Consider the following 24,132-nt stretch of genomic DNA (forward strand, 5'->3'; position numbering starts at 1 on the left):
AACCACAAATTCTATCACACTAAAAACATCTTTCAAAGATAAAAGTGAAGTAAAACCATTTTCATCTTCAGAAAACTCTACCAGAAGATGCTAAAGGATGTTCTTAGAAGGCTAATGACCACAAATGGACATGCAGAAATTCGAAGAAAGGCCACTGCCATGTTGTATGTCTATAATCCCAGTGGCTCAGGAGCCTGAGGCAGAAAGAGTGGCAAGTTCAAAGCTAGCCTCAGCAATTTAGTGAGGCCGGATGCAACTTAGCTGGACCCTGTCTCAAAATGAAAAATAAAAGGGGCTGAGAATGTGACTCAGAGATTAAGTGCCCTGGGTTCAATCCCCAGTACTCCCCCCCAAAAAAAAGTATTCAGTAAAGAATGAAGAGCAAAAAAAATGATAAACATGTGAGAAAATATAAATAAGCATTGCTTGCCTGTGGTGTTCAATTTTGAGAATTAAAATATATTAAAATATAGCAGTTAATTCAAGAATGGCATTATAATATTCTAAAGTGTCTGGAAATTTCTGGGAAGAGGTAAAATGTTAACTTACAGTAGAACTTAACATGAAAAGGGTGCACATCTAGAAGAATAGTAACAGTGTAATTATAAAACTAACAGGGAAAGAAATAATAAACACACTTCAACAGTTTAAAGCAGTCAAGAAAGGAGAGCAGAATGAATATGGAATGAGTAGAAAAAATTGAAGGCAAATAGTAGATATTTAAATCCAAATCTATTAATAACTATAGTAAATGTAAATTCACCAATGCTCCTATTAAGTCAAAGGCTTCTCTCACTTTAGCAGTCTTGTTAAGAAACCCAATTCTAAGCAGACATGGTGAAGATTTGGGCCTACTTTTTCTTTTAATAGGCATAGAGCCTCTGTTCTAGTGCCTAAGGCTTTGATCCACTTTGAGTTGAGTTTTTTGCAGGGTTTAATTTCATTTTGTTGCCTATGGATTTCCAATTTTCCCAGCATCATTTATTGAATAGGCTTTCTTCTCCAGTGAATGTTTTTGGTGCCTTGGTCTAGAATGAGATAATTGAATTTATGTGGGTTTGTCTCTGTGTCTTCTATTCTGTACCATTGGTCTATGTGTCTATTTTGGTGCCAATACCATGCCATTTTTGTTACTACAGCTCTGTAGTATAGTTTAAGGTCTAGTATTATGATGTCTTCTGCTTCACTCTTCTTGCTAAGGATTGCTTTGGCTATTCTGGGTCTCATTTTTCCAAATGAATTTCATGATTGCTTTTCCTAGTTCTATGAAGAATGTCTCCTAAAGTGCAAGAAGTAAAATCAGGAATCAATAAATGGGCTGGATTCAAACTAAAAAGCTTCTTCTCTGCAAAAGAAACAATCAATAATGTGATGGGAGAGCCTACAGAATGGAGAAAATCTCTACCACATGTACCTCAGATAAAGCATTAATCTCCAAGATATATAAAGAACTCAAAACACTTAACATAAAAAAATCACAGATAACCCAATCAATAAATGGGCTGTGGAACTGAACAGACATTTCATAGAAGAAGAAATACAATTGATCAACAAATATATAAAAAAATATTCAACATCTCTAGCAATTAGAGAAATACAAATCAAAACTAAGATTTCATCTCACTCCAGTCAGAATGGCAATTATCAGGAACACAAGCAACAACAAATGTTGGTGAGGATGTGGGGAAAATGTCCCACTCATACATTGCTGGTGGGACTGCAAATTGGTGCAACCAATCTGGGAAACTATATAGAAATTCCTCAGAAAACTTGGAATGGAACCACCATTCGACCCAGCTATCCCACTCTTCGGTTTATACCTAAAGGACTTAAAATCAGCATATTACAATGACACAGCCACATTAATATTTATAACAGCTCAACTCACAATAGCTAAACTATGAAACCAACCTAGGTGTCTTTCAATAGATGAATGGATAAAGAAAATGTGGTACATATACACAGTGGAATATTATTCAGCCTTAGAAAAGAATGCAATTATGCATTTGCTGGTAAATGGATGGAGATGGAGAATATCATGCTAAATGAAATAAGCCAGTGCCAAATAATCAAAAGCAGAATGTTTTCTCTGATATGCAGATGCTAATTCACAATAAGGGGGAGCTAGGGAAAATAGAATTACTTTGGATTAGGTAGAAGGGAGTAAAAGGAGGTGAGGGGTCATGGGGATAGGAAGGATAGTAGAATGAATCAGACATTATTACCCTATGTACTTATATGACTATGCAACTGGTGTGATTCTATATCGTGTCCAACCACAAGAATGAGAAACTATACTCCATTTATGTATGATGTGTCAAAGTACATCCTATTCTCATGTATAACTAATTAGAACAAATTTTAAAAAGTCAAAGACTAACAGACTAGATCAAATATCAGAACCCATCTGTGTGTTACTTAGTACACAACATCCACATTAAAAGGACTGAATACAAATGGCAATCACCAATAATCTTTTATCTACCAATGCCATGCCAAGGTGTATATCTGATCACAATCCATGCCCGTGAGTACCATGAGACACACACATAAATGATCACAGTGGTATCATTTGTAAAAACACAAAAATGGAAACAATCCACATCTTTGTCAATAGGGGAGTAGATAAATAAATCACAGTGTATTTATATGATGGAATACTCAACAGTACAAAATAATGAACCATTGATACGAACAATAACATGGATGAACTTCAAACATACATTGAGACAAAGAAGCAGATAAAAATGAGGACAGTGTATTATTCCATAGATAAAAAGTTCAAAACAAACCTATGCTATACTTTATTCATTAGGAACAAATGCTTTATTTATGCTTTACTCCTTAGTTTTGAGGAGGAAACAGGTGGGGTTAGGGTTAGGGTTAGGGTTAGAGCTTTTGGGATGTGATAATATTCTATTTCTTGACCTGGGTGATAGTTACAGGGTATTTGTCTTCATGATATCCCATTATGAATTATATTTCTATTTTGTAATTTTTTTGGTATTCATTAAGCTCCAGTTTTGAAGAGTTTACTCTTCCCGCTGTCTCCTGCCAGTCACTCACAAGGGTCTGCTCACTCTTCCTTCACACGTGTCCCATCTGCACATCTTTGTTGCCTTACACCATCCCAATGTGACTTTTATTTTTTCACATATGGGCAAATCTAAGAGGGTACTCTCTGTTCTCTATTTTTCCTAAGTCACTGTCAGATGAATATTCCTAAAACATCATTTATGATACCCCCCAATATTCAAAATAATTTGGTAACCTCTCTATACCCTGCTATTACCTAAAGGGATATTAACCAAGAAGGCTCAACCAAGACAGCCAGGCATTGTGCTCAAGAGTATAATGATTTCCATGCTAAGTTCCAGCAAACGGGAGTCCCTGAGGTCCCTGGTGAAGGGCAGGCATATGTGGGAAATTAAAAGCAAAAGATAACATCATTCCATAAACAGTCCATAACCAATTAGAAATGTAAGTAACCAAAATGACTAACATTTATTAATGCTTTTCCTGTGGATTTTTACATGTTAATATATTTTAATTGGTTACCTCCTCAAGTCCAGGTAATATACTATTGGTGTGTACATTTTACAAATGGGGAAACTGAGGCAGAGAACTGACAAGTCACCTGACTAGGGTCCTATAGATAGTTGGCTACGTTGGGTTACAAACCCCTGTATCTGGCTCCCAAACTATTCTCTTAACCCTGGCACTATGATGACTTTGTAACTGTACACAGCATTGATTTCCAAGTAGAATCATACCATGGCCAAGCTGACCACAAGATTTACAGCCCAAGTGTTAACTCTGTTTGGAGGTCACGTCTCACCTCGTTTGAGATGCACACGCGTGAGGTCACACCAGAACTAAGTGCTAAACAAACAATCCATAAAATGAACTGTGATTTAGGTCCTTTCTGTCCCTGTGATGACCATTATTTCCCTGCTTCGGTATGATAACATAAGTAGTGGCAAACAAGTTTTCAGGGATTCTATAGGAAATCACTCTACTTTGAACAAATCCTCCATGCCAACCAGTTGAAAAAATGGGCTAAATGAATCCATTTGATTTAGTTCTTTCTCCTTCTGGCAATACTGCTTGGTGCCTTTCCTTTTTCCTTCATGAGAGGACTTTAACTTTCATCAGCTGGTCTTAATTTAACTTGTCATATTTCTATTTTTTGTACACATGCCCAAGGCCTTTGGGGAAAGGACACATTTTTTAATACGTCAGAACAATAAAACCAGAGAGATCAATTTAAGTCAATTAGTCATATTTTAGGTAATCTAAGTAGAAGACAAGAAACTCACTTCTCACGTTATTCTTTTGAAGATTGCTAAGTGTGCAAACTGGCTAAGGCAGTTTAAAGTGACCACCGCCATGATCTTAGCTCAGGCAGGTGCCATCATGGATCACTAAGGAAGATCCTTAGATGAGAAGCAGGCAGGTTGTTTGTTTGTATTTCAGTACTGGGGTTGGAACCAAGGGCCTCATGTGTATTAGGCAAATGCTTTACCACTGATCCACATCCTCATCCCTTTTTATTTTGTTTTTGAGACAGGGTCTCACTAAATTGCCGAGATGGCCTTGAACTTGTAATCCTCCCTCCTTAGCCTATCGAATAGCTGGGATTAGAGGTGTGTGTCACAGTACCTGCCACCAGGAAGCCTTTTTATGTAAGCTACACAGAAGCTGAAATGCCCGGGTACCATACAGGAGACATTTGGCATTCTATAGGAGTGCTGAACGTCTTAACTCCATTTCATGTGCATAGATTTATGCAAAGAATGGACTTTTCTAGGTCCATGCCCTAGACAAGTCATTTCTTATTTCCCAGAACTAGGTGGGGGGGGGGGGTCACAATTATGTCATGAATAGTCCATTTTATCCTTTGGTCAGATGGTTTTAGTCTTCTCTATTGAAAAGTATCTCATAAAATTCCCCAACTTACCTCACCTCCATTATTCTCTAACACAAAGTGCTGTTAGTTTTTCTCCTGACATTTTTCTATTTTATTATATTCTTATCTGTTTTCTTGCTTGTTTTGCACCTACATCCTCACTATATCATATGGTCTGACTGCCCCTGAAACCACAGTCTTCCCTCAGTATCTGCACAAGATTGGTTCCAGAATCCCCATGAATACCCAGATCCAGGGATGCTCAAGTCACTTATGTAAAATGGTGTTGTTGTATTTTAATATAACCCATGCAAGTTCTCTAGTATACTTTAAATCATTTCTAAATTACTTGTACATAATACAATGCAAATTCTATGTAACTAGTTGTTAACATTGTATTGTTTACAGAATAATGAAAATAGTGGTTATACTGTTTTGTTTGGAGGGAAAACGAAACAAGAAAAAAATAGGAAAAGTTGGTTTATGTTTGGGACAGACTTTTTTCCTGAATAGTTTTGATCCAGCATTGGTTAGATCTGGGGTAAGGCCTGTGGATGTAGAGTCTGCTCTACCTATCTCTTTAGTTCAGTGCTGGCAGAGTGCCTAGTATATAGTTGGTACTCATATATGTTGAAAGGATACAAACAATGAATAAATAAATCCACAAAATCAGGAAGGCAAGTGAGTCGAGTAAGTCATAAATTTTGCAAGGATGACATGGAAATCCAATTTGGATTTTGCCATTAATTGGGAAAATATTAAGTAGCATTTATATGGGCTACTTCCTTGCTCTGTCCCTCCCATCCTTCCTTCCTCCCTTCTAGCCTCTCTCTTTTTTCTTTCTTTCTTTCTTTTTTTTTCACACAATGATTTGCAAAACTATAACAAGGAAATAAAAATCTTAATAAATGTGGGGGAGATCACCTTAGCATTTGGACATTTTTTTAAAAAAAATTCAAAAATCCATTTGTGAAAGTCATCTAAATTGTTATGAGGCTAAGTCATTTTTCACAAGGAAGATTTATTATCCATGGAAAATCCCACGCACTCAAATAAGATCACAGACACTAGAGGGCAGCCCCAGACACCCTTGTGTTGCCTCCTAAAGACAGAATAAACACAGCAGACTAAGCTAGGGTTTCAAACACTGGCATATCAACATACAGATGCTCCAACCTGCACCCACCCCACCCTGGGATTGGAGAACTTCTCCACCTATTTATAGGAGACCTTCTTTGGTGTCCTGCCTGAGTCCTGGAGCCTCCTCCAAGAGCTGAAGGAAGATGGTCTGGCTGCCCCCCAAACCTCAGGTATTGCTTCCACCACTGTCTGGGGTCCGTGAAGGAGCCTGCAAGCCAACAGATCTGTAGGATTTGCAGGATTATGGAATGAACTAATGGTCTTAGTTGAAACTTGTAAATCAATCAAGTTGCTGATTATAGGTTTCCAATCCCCACATCCCAGTACTTGACCTCTTAGGACAATTTAGCTCCACATTTCCATGCTTGGAAAGAACATATGTTTCCTCGACCTTTCCTTTAGAGAAAGTATTGTTTTATCCATTTTTATTTTGCTTTAGAGCAAGGTCATTTTTTTAAAGTTTTTATTCTAAAAGGAAACAAGTTAAAGTTTGGTTCTGACTAGTGGGAATTTTCCTTCAGCTAAACCAACACAGGGGCTATCACTGCAGCACTTTAAACTTTAAAGTGGCTAATAAAATCATAAAGAAAAATCATAAAAGAGAATTACAAACAAAATCATCAAAAAAAGAGAAAAAATGATTTGACTATGATGAAAATCACCCTCCAGAGACCAGAACAGAAAATTTGCAGACAAAAGCTCATGTCAGCAGATACTTGACAGATATGAAAGTTGTTTTTCCTCAGTAAGTTGAACTCACCAGTTTCCACTCATCAGTTGTTTTTAAAATTGCAGGAAAGCTAAGTACAGTTGAGAAAAAGAAAAATTCAAAATCACCTCAATGACCCAAATTATAAGAGGTAGGAAAACGATTTTCCGTTTCCTGTGCATTTATTTTATTTTGTCCATATTTTTTTATTGGTCCAGTGTATTTATTTTTAAAGCTCATGGAATCTTTGAGAACACATTGCTTTCATACTGGCTTATTTCATAAGTGATTTAGCTAACATATTAAGAGTGTGGTGGTATTAATGAAATAATTATATCAGGACTCTCATACCTTTTGATTTTGAGGTGTGATCACATCACAACAAAATAGAGAAGCATAATCAGAAATCAGTTAAGTTTCGAATATATTTGGTTTAAAAGTTTGTTCTAGCTGCTTAACTACTGCAGAATTTCTATTTTTAAGCATTTCATACATGGCTACAATTCCAAGATCATTTTTTCCTGTGGTACTCTTTACGTGTTTATTTTTGGAATGTTTGGGCCAAATCTGTTCCAACTTTAACCTTTGGGTTCTTTTCTTTTCTTTTTAGGGGAACAACTATGTATACCTTTCCCAGTATTAAACATACACACGTATTCACATGCACGATAAACAATTCCCAGACTTGCTTTTCTGACAAATAAATCAGTGCCAGTACAGCTTTGAAATGTCAAACTTCTCATTCAGCCTGAGACCTGTCACTGTCCATGTGTTTCTCTGACAACACCTCAGATCTTAATGATTGGCATGGTTCCCAAGTGTCAGAATGCTGAAATGTGCAAGACACCTATTCAGACTTGTTCTGTCCCTGGAATTACTGCAGTTTCTTTTTAATTTTATTTTTCTGGCTTCTTGGAAGATTTACTACTCTCCCAGACTTTTGGTCTCCCAGGAAGGTCAAAGAGCTTCAAGCTAGTTTACTTTCTCTCAACTCTCTTAAAACCAAGGTGCCACCAAACTTTTTTCCAGGATCACTTAGAAAAACACAGGACTGATTTATGCTATCTCACAAGTAGTGCTCACAAGCATGCCCAAAGAGTAAGGCCCAAATGCCTCACTGCCCTAGCGCAGTGATTTTTTTGTTACTATTGTAACTTTAAATACATTATTCCATAGAGACATAATGGCCTAAGGACCTGGTTTTAGCATCCGATAGGCCTGGGTTCAAATCATACCACTTACTTGCTTTGCAAACATGCATATCATTGTAGTTCCTAAATCTTAATCTGTGTCCTCATCTGTAAAGTAAAAAGTGGCAACATTAAAGATATAGACTTCTGTAATTCAAGAGCAAATGTGTTTTAGAAGAAAAGAGCGAGAATATATTCAATTACATAACAAAAAGAATTTTTTTCCTTACCTACTCATCTTAAACAAAAAGCTTAATAAAAAAATAAAAAGTTAAGATGTATGTCAGGAAAATCATCAAGTGGGTGCAATAGGGGATACTCTGGTGATGTGCTGCCCCAAATAAACCAATACATTGTGCAATATACAACTCATTCTCCCTCTAAGACATGGGCCAGATGTACCTTTAGGACCCTGCTGTAACATGCTACCTATATTGACATTCCTCATAACCTAAGGCTTGCCTGTAACATGATACATTTCCAAATTTTAGCATAACAATGTCAAGAAATGTCCAAGTTGAGGTTATTCCCTAGCTTCAGTAACAACAACTCTGAACATTCCCATGTGTATGGTACATGCATATTACTCATTGAAATTTACCACGGGGAGTATTAGATTCATTAACAATAGTATCTTGACCAGAGTAGCAGATTCTGTGTTCAACAGAAATGGACTTTTGGATGAAGGGGGGAAAAAAGTCTTTTGCCATCTATTCTTAAGTCCTTATCTGGAAAAGGACTATCCAGTTAGGAAATGATCCAGATGTGATGATTGCCAATAACTGTTTATTTTTAGCATTTTTATAGAAACAAATAGAGACATGAAATTCCAATCTGTCTACCAAGTGGGTTCCCTTCAGATGGGAGGGAGATGAGAATATCTGATTTTTCAGTGGGTTCGGAGATTTTCCTCCAGATAGTCTCCCAAATCTGTATCTGACAGCTTCCCAACTACAACTAATGCCAACTAATCCCAAGCTAGTAACTCATTCAACAGGTCTGGCATCGAATTCACCACCTATTTCCTGTACCTTCTCACTGCCACCGCTACTACTAGCTGTGCTTCTTCTCTTCTAAATGGTTACTGTCAGACTCACCTCTGACCCTTTCCTCTTGTCATCCCCACTCTGACCCTTTCCCTCTCCCTAACATTTGACCTTAATTTTCTTACTTCTCCCAGTCAAGTAGGGTACTTCTTTTCCTCATGCATCTCTGAGAATCAGCTTCTTTGCTTTCTCTTCCTTTCAATAACCATGCCTACACCCACCCTTACTTCTAAACTTTTGAATCCCTGTGTGCAAGTCCTGTCTCTCCTCTAAAACTGGCTCCCTTGCCTTAACACACATTCTTGTTATTAAGATCAGGAGATCCATCCCGCCCTATATCCCACCAATCCCTAGTCCACTCCTTTTGTCCTAGTCTTGAGCGCAACTATTTAATCTTGGCCTTTTTTTTTTTTTTTTTTTTCTTTAATAATGTCCCCGTGACTTTTCCTCCTAAAATACCCATGTTTAATTCTTGCCTAAGTCTACATCTGTCCCCAAATCTCCTTGAAATACCTTGGAAACTACTTACATCTTCTGACTCCACTCTTCTTTGCTATTTACCCTCAGCCCTGTACTGTGTAAGCATTAGTTCTGTGACCCTGGAAGCCCCACGTGCTAAGTAACTGCAACTATACTTCAATTCCCTTCTCCTCCCTCCACCTCCTGTTCCCTCAGTTCCTCCCTCCTCACACAGGAACATAGAAAGAGATCAACAATTAATAGCCGTGCGTGGGAGCTGAAGTTTAACTCTTGTTGATTCTAACCTTCAGCTTTTACCCCTGCTTTGTATGAACCGTACATGGCAACATTCCTAACTTTGCCCTATCACAATCACACAGGGCGGAGATGTACTACCAAGTCATTTTCAATACCCAAGATGCCTTTGAGAAAGACCTAAGCAAAATTCCCAACGCTTTCTTTATTAGCTGCCTCTTGCGAGAAGTAAGGAGGAGTTAAGGGAGGCGGGGATTGCTGCATTTCAACTTTAAACTCGCAGCCACAGATGAACAAGCGCATCAACCCCTGTAGAAACGATAGAAGCGAAGATAGCGGTTCTGCTCCGCCCTGTGGTGCAGCACGCCTTCCCTTTCCTCCATCCACGCCGCGCAATGAGAAAAAACTGAAGCAAACGCTTGCCCCACTTGAGGAATTGCTTCTGAAAACAATGGCCGGAGGTGGCATAGAGGAGACTCCAATAGTCCATGCAATGCAACTGCAATAGAAATCCGGCAGCTCCCACCAGCGCCAGGCGTCCATCTCCAGCCTCCCAGGACCGCCCCGGGGTCGCGGGCTCCGGTTCTCAGCCAGAGAATCGGCCGCTAGGAGGCGCCGCGAGCGCGCCACCCCCGCCCGCGGCTGGAGGAGGTCTAGCGCCGGATCCCCTCCGCCAACCCCCGAGCCTGCGGGGCAGGCAGGCGGGACCAGACTCAGGGACTGTCACCGCGGACGCGCCGCTAGTACCGGCCCCGGACGCGAGCATCAGGGGACCTCCAGGCGCCACCCCGCCATTTGTCCCGCCGGAGTCCTTGGCTCCCGCTCCCCAGTGAGCAGCCTCCACGGCAGAGGGCTATGTCTGCTGGGGCCCGCCGCGGTCCCCTGGGGAGCCGGGAGCAGCCTTTCGCTTCCTTTTGGTGCTTCTCGGTCGTTCTGGGGATGCTGTGGTTCCCCGCCTCACGGGCTTTCAACTTGGACGTGGACAAGCTCACCACGTACAGCGGCCCGGAGGGCAGCTACTTCGGCTACGCAGTGGACTTCCACATACCTGATGCTCGCACGTAAGTCGCTCTCCTGGGGAGGTGGCACGCGTGCGCGAACCCGCTCACAGTTCGGGTCCCTGCCCCTCTGCTGCTGACCCTTCGTCCGTCTCCCCAACCTGGAAAGGCAGTGTCTGAGGTCCCATCCCGCTGCTCACTCAGGGTTCCGTCCAGTTTTCGGCTCGCCATCAGCTTCTTTCCCTTTGCACGCTAGATGTGCCCTGTGAACTTTGAACTAAAGACATACCAGTGCAGAGAATTCCCGGTTCAAAGACTCGGGCATCACATAAGAGAGAGCGGGACTCAGAAGACTCAAGCCAGTTAAACACAAAAACCCAGTATGGTCTGTTTATAGGTAGCCTGTAAGGACTGGGAAGAGTCTGGGCGCAAGTGCTGCTGGTTGGCTACAAGCACCTGGGCTCTGGTCCTCTACCTTCTCCCCATCCACTCTCATCTCACTGTATCTATATAGCTCCACCTAGAGAAGAATTAGGATCACTTGCACCCCTTCCAAACCAGGTTTCTGATGCCCATTTATTACCAAGAGGAAATCCACCTTGACAGTCTCTCCATCATAAATACGCAGCTTTTGTCCTCCACCCCTACTGCAGTCTCAATAGACATACAGCTCCCGACTGCACTGCGTGAGCACACTTTTATGATTTCCATCAGGTGACCTTCTCCAACCCTTTCGCAGAGCGAGTGTCTTGGTGGGGGCACCCAAAGCCAACACCAGCCAGCCAGATATCGTGGAAGGGGGAGCCGTCTATTACTGCCCTTGGCCCATGGAGGGGTCTGCACAGTGCAAGCAGATACCGTTTGACACCACCAGTAAGTGCCATTTGTCTTTCTGGACTCTGGGGCCTGGTTCCAAAGAACCAGAGCAATCCTGGAGTTAACTTCCCACTTTCTTTGTACTCACTCCTGTCAGACTCGTAGATATTGCCAGCTGTGCAGGTTAGAGAAGTAAGTTTTAAATCCTGAGTGAAAATGTTTGGTGAATCCTAGAGAAGGAACAGTGTCTGACCCTGAGTGTTTGGATGCATCCTGGTAATTTCTGGTTTTCAGAGTGAGTGGATGCTTTGCAGAAATGCAGAGTTACATCTTAACCTTGAGGATGGAGCTAATGTGATTGCTTCCCAAGGACCAAACTGGGAAGAGACAGATTCTTAGCTCAGTTCCAAACTCCAGAGGCAAGACTCAGCGGACTTAGCTGCAGCAGACCAGACATCACTCCATGTTGCTGTTTAATTCTTTACAGAAAGAAAGAATTTTCTGTCAAAATATTGGACATTGGATGCAAACTAGTACAGGCAGAGTGTGGATGGATTACATTCATTTCCAAAATCCCTAGACAGATGTTTCTTATTTAATTAAAGGGAAAATACATTTTAAACAATTCAGTCTGGTTATGTTTCCTCTGGTGTTTTCTCTTTGGGTTCTGAGAAAATAATTTAAATGTAATGTGTTCAAAAACATTAACACTGAACTTTTCATTTGTACCACCAAACCTTTATGAATTCAAATGATAAGTATTATCAGAAAGCAAATATCTCTTTCCAGAAAAATGTGGCTATGTCAGTTCAAATGACCCTTTGATGAACAATCCTTTAAAATCTCTTGTGTACTGCTCAATTATTTTATGACATCACTCTTTCTGTTTTTTGGTATCTTATAGTATGCATTTAGAATTTATGTAGAATGCTCCTTTTCAAAGAATTTTGATGGAATCAACTGGGTAGTATTTACTTGTTCATTTACATCTTTTATGTTTAGGAGAAAAAAATTCATTTCTATGAATATGGAAATCGTTTTAAAGAAAAAAATTCTGTGCAAGAATTACCTTGAATTATGACCAAATTAGGAAAGTCTTTCATAAAAGCATTCTTAAATTATGTTTTTCATGTCTGTCTATATATGGTCATGATACCTTATTTTGCCATTTCATTAAATAATTCAGTTATTTCATAACCAAGTTTTATAAACTTTTTTCTTTTAAATTTAAATACCAGAATGGAAAAATCAAGCTGCTTAATGTTACTTTAAGACAGAAATCCTTTAATTGGTTGTTTTATCAAACTTGAGATGCCTCCGAGTTACTGACCCTCAGCTTAAGAATAATCTTCCTAAATCAGAAGAATGATCAGTTAAGCTTGAAATTAATGTCATTTTAATCATTCATGCCCAAATCATTTGCATTTTAAAAATATTTTAAATTCAGACCTTGACAAATAAAAACATCATTGACATTAATTAAATTTACATTCAGGAAAATAGGTGTTTTTTTTTTTTTTTGACATGTATGGTTTGTTTTCACCAAGAAACAATCTATAGTCATGGAAATGAACTTAATAACCCACCTAGGACATTTCTTAACACATCAGGTCAGGATCTAATTGGTATATTTTTCCTTTGATAAATAGTGAATCAATGTCTGCCCAGATAAGTTATTCCTGAACACCTTCTATACCCCCAATCCCATTAATGCCATGCTTCAACAGATAAAAACTAGAAAATCCAGAAATCAATATGAGTTTTTAAAAACTGACCACTCCTGACCAAAATTTTCCAGTGTTAAATCATAGTAGGTAAAAATTTCCAAGGTTCATTCTAAAGCACTCGTTTGGAACTTTGAATTCACTTTCTCATAGAAAAGTAATGCTGAAAGATTGGGCTTTGGTTTCCAGCATAGCCCACAGGAATGTATTTAACCCTTACTGTAGCTGAATGTGACCTGACACTTGGGGACCAGCCAATACAATATCAGCAATTAAGTGAATAGGAAAATAATGTCAGGGAAAAACCAGTGTTGCTTAGAGAAAGAGAGTGGGAGTGGGGATAGATGAACTTTTGTGCAGGTTTTGACAAAGACAGTTGGATGTCTCAAAGGGCTTCAGAGATTGATGCTGCTGGCTCCAAACTAGATCTTACTTCTACATGTTCAGAGTTCTTCTTAATAGGTAGACAATACTTCCTACCAATATCAGTAATTTGAGGATTCATAAGTGGAACAAAGTGAGGGGGGGAAAAGGAGAAAGAAATAGATGTTTCTGAAATAACTGAGCAGGAATTTCTTTAAAAAAAAAAGTCAGGAAGACTGTACAAAGTTGGTAAGAAATGAATGGTTCGTGATGGAACAAACAGAGCAATTTTCTGTGGAAAAGGGTGTCTCACTGAGAGAAAGTAGGAAACCTTGGGAAAAGAAAATTCTCCTCGTTAGCCATCAGGGGGTACTGTGGGCCCAGAAACCTCGATTGCTGTTGTGAATGGCCTGGAAATGGGGAGAGGAAAAGGAGTCAGGACCACAGCTGGATGTTTGTTACTGAGTGGGTGCCAACACTCTGTACCTCATGTCTACCAGTTACTTTATCCACATACCAATGGAACTGGCTGTGGCTGCCCTCTGACGTGGAGCTGTGAATGTGAAGAAGGACCAGATGCCAGCAGAGCTAGCTCCAACCTGAGCAACCGTCTTGTGGGCAGAGTAGAATCTTGGGAAGGTAGAAATGGAGATTGCTGACCCTAGGTCTTGCTCTCAGTAGTGCCGATTGTATCATGTTTATTGATTACTATCATGTACCCGTCACTTTGTATATATGATTCCTAATCTGTAATATGAATAAGGAAACTGACAACAGGGTATGTCCAAAACCATACAATGGCATGATTGAGATGAAGGTTGCCTACTCCAAAGCCAGCCTCTTCACCTTGCCTTCCTTCCAAAGATGGAGAGAGAATTATTAGTTCTCATGGTGTGCAAGTGCAGGGGCGTGATAGGGTCCTAAGGAGCCCCAACAGGCACTGTGCCCCTTCCCTGCCTTTCCTCCACCCCCCACCCTAACATGAGCTCTACTTGTTCCAATGGAAGTGCCCCTCCAGAGAAGAGCTGAAAGGAAGAAACAGTTTTGCTAGGAGAGTTGTAGAAACCAGAGGTTTAGAAGCAGGGTTCGTCTTGGTTGTGTATGTTTCTGCTTTGCTCAAACTCCCACAGAATGGTCCCCAGAGTCCCCTATTACATCCTGAGTTATTTTCTGCCCAGTGGCAACAATTCACTGTTTCCCTATAAAGAGGAAGCAAATGTCTCTGCTTGACAACGTAATGGCTTCCACCGGGGAACATCTACAAACCTACATAACAGTTTATGATGCGTGGGGCATAAATATATATTATGTTGCCAATATTCTTCTGTAAGAATATCTGTGACTTTTGCTGTGGTACCCTATCAACTTTACTGTTATGTCTGAATTTAAGACATGCCAAGTAGATTTGACCTTTTAATAAAGTTGTTTCCACTTGTTTCCCAGGCCTCTTGGGTGTCTGTAGTTTAGCATTTTGCTGGAGTAACTGGCTAAATTTTCTCAGCCTAGGTACTAAAGCATATTGGCCTAGGGTTTCGGATATAGCTCAGTTGGTAGAGTGCTTCCCTTGCAAGCACAAGGCCCTGGGTTCAATACCCAGCACCAAAAAAAAAAAAAAAAAAAAAGAAAGAAAAAGTAGACTGGCCTATAATTTAGTCTCTGAATCTGGCTGTGATCCTGTACCTCAACTACCTTTAAAAAAAAACTATCTGTTAGTTTAATTTTTTCATTAAGTAATAATGATTCATAGCTTATCATTTAGCTTGCATTTCTTTTCTTTTTTTTTGGTATCACTTCTCACGATGAATTCAAAAAGAGAGGAAGCTTTGACTTTGCCTAGCACTTCAAATGCATGAATACTATTAAATTCTGCTCCTTTCAAGTACGGAAAAAGGAAATTTTAAGGAAGCATATGGTGGTGGGGGAGGTGCAAAGAGTAGATAATTTTCCTGCTCTGCACAAAATCAAATGGTTCCAAAAAACACTTCTCTCATCTCCCTTCTGTCTTTTCCTCTTACTTCAATAGAACAAAATTCCTCCCATCACCAAATTGATTTCTTTCACTTTTGCCTCAGGAGCTCTCTGAACTATGCCATGTCTTAACCAACTTAAAACATCACATCTGCCCAATTCATGCCTCTCGCCGCTCCAACATTTATTTCTTCTTCTTCCAACACTTCCCAAACTGATGTGAAGATTAAGTAATGATGGCTAGATTAGAACCATTCTGATAAAAGGGGAAATGAATGAAAAAAATTAAGCAGACACTTCGTTTTGGGGATAATGCATGGGTAAGTTGCAATAATAATAGCAAAAGCACAGAACATGAAATATTTGATTGTTTTCAATGCTCAAGTGACACATTTGGAGGAGGAAGATAATGGCTTGTGCTAATAAATGATGATAATCATCATAGCACTGACAACAGCAGAGTCGGTACAGCTGGGAAACATGCACAATTAGGGACCCACATAAAAGGGGAACAGGAAGAGCTGGGAGGTGCCATTGAGATTTGGAAGTCATCTGAGAGAGACTACTAGAATTTGCCTGGCCTTAATTTAGTATCTTTGTGCTTAAAACAAGTAAATGTAAAATCCCTTCGAATGGAAGATGATTTGGTTAGGATATTTCAAAGCTCCAGAATGGCAACATTTTTCTTGGAATTGTATTTTAGCTTGGAGACCGGAAGCCTTTGTTTTGGGGGGTCTGTTTTATTTTGTGTCGAGTGAGCCCACAATAAGAAGCAGCTTACAGCATCTGTTTCTGTGACTGGTACAGGACTGGTTTTTGATAGTATGGGGTGTGCCCTCTTTCTCATGTGAGGGTTGGGAAACATATTGGTCACATAAGTCTTGCTTTCTGGCTTCCCCAGAAAGAAATTAGGTTTTTTTTAGGAACAAAGAAAAGAAAAATGTAGGTCAGAGCTATTCAAGTAGATGACAGAGGAAATAACATAAATGTGATAGGATTCAAGAAGAGCAGAAATCTATGGTCTAGTTAGCTCAGTTTAAAAAAAAGTAAGGAAGAGCCCAAAGATTACCTACTCCTTTTAAGTATTAATACTCCAGGAGTAGAGGGAGTTTTGCTATTTGCATATATACATATATATGTACAGAAATCTTCCTCTACTGAGTGCTGTTCTACTGAGTAATCAGGTCCTGTTTTGCTAGATGTTTACTTTTTCTGCAAGCAATTCACCAGTTCACAATAGCTACTATGCTGAGTATGCAGACCTGACACAGGCAACCACCATCCATCCCTGAAGGGATCCCAAAGGGATCCAGATTGGCTCAGACTTCCATGCAACAGAATGCAATTGAGTCCTGATATGAGCAGAGAGAAGGTAATGGTCCCTACAGCACAGCAACCAAGGAAGCAATTGGAAAAAGGAAGTCCTTGAAACTCCAGCTAGAAATAGGAAACAGACCTGCTCTACGGATAGTTGAGTACTATGAACATAGGAGTCTGTTCCTTAATCTGCAAAATTCTTTCAAGAAGCTAGAAGTTCGTATGAGGGAACAGGCTGCCAGGTTCTTGGCAGGAATACTCTACACAGCAGCTGCAGCATTCTGGAAGAACTGTCCAAAATAGTCTTGACATTATTCTGGAAACAAAATGTGTTTTGACATTTAAGCTGACTGTTTGAGATTGTGATTTCAAATATTACGTCCTGCGTATAAAGAGTTTTGTACCTGAGAGTTGTGTTGATGAAGAGAATGGCCAACATCACTAAGAGCTCCACTCAGTTGTGTCCCGATTGACACCATCCAGACACACAGACAAGGATTTTTTTTGAGGAAGATGGATGAAAAATGAATTTTGGTCTTATTAAAAGCACTCATTCATCTTTTAACCAGTAAGCATGTTTAAGATCCTTTAAAATATGTAATTTTTCAAATACGTCTGAAGATGTGTTTAAAATACATCTTCAATGCATGCTTTTAAAAAATACGTATTGGATAAAGCAAGGTGTACCTGCATAATGAATCCTAAAATAGATTAAAAAATAAAGTCAATTCTGGGTTATGTTAGAGGGAGATTTAAAATGTGCAAGCAAATTGTGATTCACTGATTATTGATTGATACTCAAAACATTCCACTCATTACCCCAGTTGGATTGTTATAGAATACAGGCAAGCAGCTCTTAGATGAATGTCACCAGTATAGAAGAAATGGAGCTCAACCTCAGCAATGAAGAAAAGTCAGAACTTGGATCTCTGATGTTTAGTGTAGCACCAGATGTCTGCCAAATTGAAAATCTTTTCTCAGTCCAAAAACATTAGTGAAGGTGATCCTTTAGTCTTTTCATTGTTTTAGTAAAAACATGGCATAGATTACAAAAATAAGTCTTTCTAGAAGAATAGGTCTTTCTAGGCACTGAAGATAGAAGCTGACTTTGAAGGAGCAGCATAAGGGAATTTGGGGAGGGTGATGGAACTTTTTGAATCTTTACTGCGGTATGTACGTGTTTGTCAAAACCAATAGAACTGTATGTTACTAAAAGTGAATTTTACTGTGTGTAAGTAAAACCAAAAAGAAAAGAAAAAAGAAAAATATCTCCATGGAGTAGTGTAAGATCAAATGTGATCATTCAGATATAGATATAGATATAGATATAGATAGATAGATAGATATAGATATAGATATAGATATAGATATATGATCAAATTTGGTTTTCTGACCATTGCTTTGAACATGTTGGCATTGAGCTCTTTGACAATGGGAAGTTCTGCTATAATAGCACTTGGAAGTCTAAGGACACATTTTATGACTGAATAGCATAGGTCACTGCTCCCAAATAAGGGTGAACAACAAAATCATCATGCAGGCCCTTCTTTATCATTCTGTAAATAAAGGACAGAATGTTCAGCATGTATTTGGTGGAAGATCTGTGAAAGAGAACATGTTGAGTAAGAGTGACCCCTGTACAGTGCAGTGTCACACTGTGTAATTCCTCTGTGCTTATGAAATGCAGGGGTGGGACCCCTTCCTGTTGGTTACTAAGCTAAGGAGGTCTCACTTCAAACACATGATGTAGTTATCTGAAAAAGTACAATTGTACTGCAGGGATTTTACTCATTAACATTAGGTCCACATTTTTCTTTAGCTCTGGTATTTGACATGTAGATACAGATTTGGATATGACATTGCAAAACCCTGTATCATTCTGCCCTGAATTTCAGGGCATACAGAAACTTGGGAGAACGGTATGCACCAGTGCTACAGGAATAGGTTTATTGAAGGAGTCTGTGTGGCTCAAATTATACCCAGCGACCCTCCCAGAGGTAATGATGGAAGCCAGCTCCTGGTAGCTAGGTAATGGCTTCATTTCAACTGCCTCGATTCTCACCTCCTGTGATTTATCCAGATGTTTCCATCCAAAGTTTCTCACCACAGTACTTGCACAACTTACCTCCTTATCCCAGTTCCTCAGGCCACAGTACATGGCAAATATCCACTCCACACACATATCCCCCCTCGCCCTGGGCCTCCATTCTTTCTTAACCACCTAGAACATCTAATCTTTCAGTGATGACTTTCTGGTACTTTCAACTTCTCTTTTCCTACATTTTCCAACAGGATATACGTTTCAGAAATTAATTCTAAAATCTCTACAAGTCCTGTTTTGGAAAGAGGACACAACACTTAGAAATGTTTCAAGCTACCACAAGTCCATTAAGTGATGGCATAAGATTTAAGATTAAGTACTATACATTCATAAAAATGAAGTTCACAAAGTATCATCATTCATATGGGAAGATGCTTTTGCTTTAATGTTAAATGAAAAAACAAAATCCAAAATTATGTCTACAACTTTTTGAAGAGTCTGAGAAAGGAAATGAAATCAAGTGATATGTATGGTAGAGAGTGGGGACAGGTTGAGGACTGACTGCTGGTATGAAAGTCATGCTCACATCTTCAAATCTGCTGACAGAAATGTCTTTCTTTCATTGCCACGTGACTTGCTCTCTACCACACGTGTTGGGCTTGGGGTGAAAGCCCAAAGAACAATGCCATTTGAGAGTTCCAAAAACATCTCCAGGAAAAAAACATTTATTAGAAAAAGAAGTAAAGTCAGTGTAAACACATATCCCTAAGACAACCTTTTTTGTTGCATTTCCTTTCTTTGAAAGGCATGGGTACCATTTTGATAGGTATAGATAATAAATAAGGTATTCATCATTTAACTAAATTGGAATGGCCACCTCCTAGGCATGCTTTGGCCTATGAAATGTGAGAAGTAGCGAAGATTCATTCCAGGTGTATAGAGAGTGTGCAATGTGCCATCTCCCCTTTCCAGGTAGGGAGAAGTTGGACACATGTATCCATAAGTAACATCCGTGAGCTAGGAACCCTGGGTGGTTTGAATAAGCAGAATCTTCCTGTCAACTTACACGAAACATATAATATGAGCAAGAAATAAACCACGGTTGTATTAAACCAGAGATTCGAGGTCTTATCTAGGCACTTTCTGGCCTAATAGTACATGTGAGGAGCAATGATGTCAATAAATGTCCTACCCATGAATCCAATTATTTTTAAGTTCATGAATTCTTGGTACCTTTTCTAGAAGGACATGCACTATGAGTCTCATGGGAAGAGAGCAAATGCAACCATCTCTGCACCTATTGGACATGGAACCATTTTTTGACCCTTTGTGTTCAGTCAAAATACTTTTTAGAAGAGATTCTGGAAAATACTGTTTTGGCTTTCACTTTTCTAGTCCCCTCCTACCCCCAACTGCTTTTCTCCTTTTCTGCTCAACCCTTATTGCTGAAGAATATGTTGACATACTTTACATTTATGTAAACAGACATGTCTTACAGAATTCTTATAAATTTACTTAGGTCTGAGTAGAACAGAGTACCCCCAAAGAAATACTCTAAATAGATTTGTAACTCCCTCCTGGAGAATATATAATATTTTAAAGGGGGAAAATTTTATTATTGAACGTAACAGATCCAGAGCTAGTCACCAATTCATATTGTGAAATTTAACACCATATCATGAGTTTACCTGAGTGGATGAGTGGAAATGAAAATAAAACTTAGCATTTGTAACATTCCACACGCAGTGTTCTTCTAGACCCTGGAAGATGGCCACAAAGCTCAAGGCCTTGCCCATGTGTGGTTTACAGTGAACAGCAGGGACCAGCTGAGAAAAAGTAAGGTAAGGTTCAGGGGACAGAGTGGGGAGATGGTGCACATATGTGCACATTATTTTAGGCTGGGGGGGGGCATTATTTTTCTATTGCTGCTATAACAAATTACTACACATTAAATGACTTTAACAACACAAATTGATTATCTTACAGTTCGAGAAGCCAAAGACTAAAATAGGTTTCCCTGGGCTTGAATCAAGGTCTTGGCAGAGCTGTGTTCCTTCTGGGAGCTCCAGGGACAATCTCGTTCCTTGCCTTTTCCAACATCCACAGGCTGCTCACATTCTTTGGCTTATGGCCCTTTTCCATTTTTAAAACCAACAGTATTGGCCAGAATCCATCTCCACTGCCCTCTCTCTGATTTCCTTTTCTGTCTCCCTCTTCCACCTTCAAGTACCCTAGTGATGATGTTGGGCTCGTATTGATAATTCAGGATAAGCTCCCTTTCTTAAGGTCAGATGATGAGCAATCTTAATTCCATCTGCAACCTTAATTCCCTTTCTTATGTAAGAACATATTTATGGGTTTGGAAAATTAAGCTATAGATTGGGGGTAGCTACTATTTGGCCCATCACAAGTGGTCAAAAATTTTCATTGAGTAGCTGATATATGAGCAAGGGTTTAAATTAAGTGAAGTCTCTTAAGGGAGAAATGTCTGGATTGTATCAAAGTCAGTGTTAAAGTCTAGAGGAGAGACTGGGGCCTATGTTTGGGAAATGGAGCAAAGGCCTTTGGACAAGAGAAACAAGTCAAGGAAAGAAGGATAGGAATAGAAAACTGGCCAGAGAGCCAAGATCATATAGGGTTTGGGACATAATCTTTAAAGAGAGAATCCCAAATGCCATTTCCCAAAAGTTGAAATCCCAAAAGATCAGAATCTTTTAATTCTAAAATCCCTAATGTCTAAAATTTCAAAAACGTAATTTTGAAAATAAAATTTTAAAAATTTACTTTGAAGACTATTTACATTTTTTAAAGGAGATTTATTTGAGAGACATAAAAACAGGACTAAACACTTCATAGGCCTCTTTGCATAATAAAACAGACAATAATTAGATGCATATTTTTGCAAACATAAACACTCCCTTATACTAATGACAGTTGCAGATGTGACATCTGCAAGCAGATGAACCATATTCATAAGGAAATGGTCAAAAAGTGAAGAATATAATTGCATCTCACTGTGGTTGGTGATTGTGTGCACCTGGCTTTATAACTGTTGTCTCTGAAATTTTGTGATGGACAACCTAAGCTTTTGCAAGAGCAATCAAAAATCTCTGTAGGTCACCACTGCAGGTTGCTAAAAGAGCTAAGATATTGAGAAATTTTATCTTTCACAACTGCAGATGTATAAAAAGAAGATCTCTTTACTTATTGAGGAAATGCCAAGGCTTTTATGTCTATGCTCAATGCTTGCAATTATTTTATGATAATACAATTTCATAGTCAAATTTTCAAACAGATACATCAAGTGAATTACAACTCTTGAAAAGTCATCACACAATTAAATACTGCTCTTATTGGAAATGATGCAAGGATGAAATACAGACAAAGCAAATTGTAAAAAGAAAATGATAAGATTTAAAATAGTGAGAGAGAAAAAGTAAAAGGAGAAAAAGAAACTGAAAAAGACTGAGCGTCTGAGGAGCTCCTGGTATAAATCCTGAAGTCCAAAAGCTGGAAAGCCTGGGGCTCTGATGTCCATGTAGCAGAAGAAAATTCTGCCCCAGCTCTCGGAGACCAATTCACCTTTCGTGTTCATTCTCTCTGGTCCTTGGGCCAAATGGACACATTAATCTCTGGAATAAACCCAAAATTGTGCTTTAGTGGGTTTCTATTATTCATTCTGTGTAACAGAATGCATCTATTCTGCGTATAACCCCAAACATGCTAATCCTTTCCCCAGAATTTGGCTTTCAATCCCTCTTAGATAACCTCCCCCCAACCATGGGAATTGTGGTTTGGGGAATTTCAACTTTGGAGATTCAACATTCTGGATTCTAATCTTTCAGGATTATGATCTTGGGGATTTTTTATTTGAGATACAGATTTTGATCTTTTGGAATTTCAATATTTGGGATTATGGGCTTCAGGATTGTGTCTTTCAGGATTATGATCAGATCCAGGATCAGGATTTTGAATTTTATTCTAAAGAGTGATGGGAAGCCAAGGGTGACTTTAGAATAGACGAGTAACGTGATTTTAATTATGTGTTTGAAAGAATCAATTTCACTTCTGGATGAAGAATAAGCTGGGGTCATGCCAGAGCAGAAATAAGGAGACTAGTAGGAGCCTCTTACCAATGTCCAGTAAAAGAAATATGCCTTGGCTCGAGTGAGAGCCGATGGCTGAGAAATGGTTTGACATGGGGTTGGGAAGTGCAGTTAGTAGAATCTCTTTATGGGTCAGATGAAGAGTGTAAAAGAAAAATAGAAAAATTTGCATTGAGTTTCTGGAGGGAAGAGATTGATGCAGGGAACTGTGGGGAAAAGAGCCTGTATTGGAGGAAATACCAAGAGTTGAGTCTAGATACGTGAAATTTGAGATGTGAGTGCAACATCCAAACAGAAGTCAAATGGACAGCAGGATAAACAAACCCAGACCTCAGGAGAGATGTCTTGAGGGCTTAAATTAGGAATCAGAAGTATGTAGATGATGTTTAAGAACATGAATTGGGCAGAAGTGTTGATGGAGAGAAGAGATGTGAATCAAAGAGAAAGAAACAGAAAAGAGATAAGGTCAAGATTGGGGCCTTCCTGGAGTACCCTGAAATTGAGAGAAACATTGGGGAATAGAGGAGGATGCATAAAAACTGCAAAGCAGTAGCCTGTTAGGTAAAAGTCAGAAGCCAATGAAGAATGTGGGTGAGTGTAATGAGAACTGAAACTTAAACGTTCGACTTTGCAATGGAAGACTATCCATGGCTGAAAAAAGTAGTTGCAGAGCAATATCTCAAGAGAGAAAGTGGCAGAAGACAACAAGTGACATCAGTGTATGCAGACAAATTTTAAAGGAGTGTTGTTATAAATAGGACCAGAGAAATTTAAGTCAAGAAGATATCATCAGGTGTTAGTCTAATAGAACTTATCCAGAATAAAGGAGAGGGAATCAATGATGACTGAAACAAAGGACATGAACAGGAGCATCCTGAGTGGATGAGACAAATGGAGGGACTGGCCTTAGAGCGTCACAGAGAGAAGGCAATTCAGTCTCTGCAATGGACGGGAAGGCAGAGAAAGAAAATGACCAAGGGTAGGTTCTTGGATTTGGTAATTGGAAGAAAAAATGATGTTTTCCCATTTCTTGCATTTTTCCAATGAAATAAGAAACAGGGTCATTGACTGAAGGTGAGGAGGCAGAGGAG

General features: G+C 39.3%; 1 protein-coding gene across 2 annotated transcripts in view; it reads left to right on the top strand.

Moving 5' to 3' along the window:
• Positions 1 to 9,926: 9,926 nt before the first annotated feature.
• The window catches only part of ITGA8 (integrin subunit alpha 8), a 232,611-nt gene continuing 218,405 nt past the window's right edge, over positions 9,927 to 24,132 (top strand). Inside the window, exons 1-2 of one of the 2 annotated variants that reach the window (XM_079108168.1) lie at positions 9,927 to 10,769; positions 11,446 to 11,579. In XM_079108168.1, coding sequence (XP_078964294.1) covers positions 10,564 to 10,769; positions 11,446 to 11,579 — 340 coding nt within the window. In that variant the 5' untranslated portion in view covers positions 9,927 to 10,563. Of the gene's footprint in view, positions 10,770 to 11,420; positions 11,580 to 24,132 lie in introns of both variants that reach the window. The other variant, XM_079108169.1, reaches the window with a different exon arrangement.

The sequence above is a fragment of the Sciurus vulgaris genome (genome assembly GCF_902686455.1).
Source record: "Sciurus vulgaris genome assembly, chromosome: 12".
Classification (NCBI taxonomy): Eukaryota; Metazoa; Chordata; class Mammalia; order Rodentia; family Sciuridae; genus Sciurus; species Sciurus vulgaris.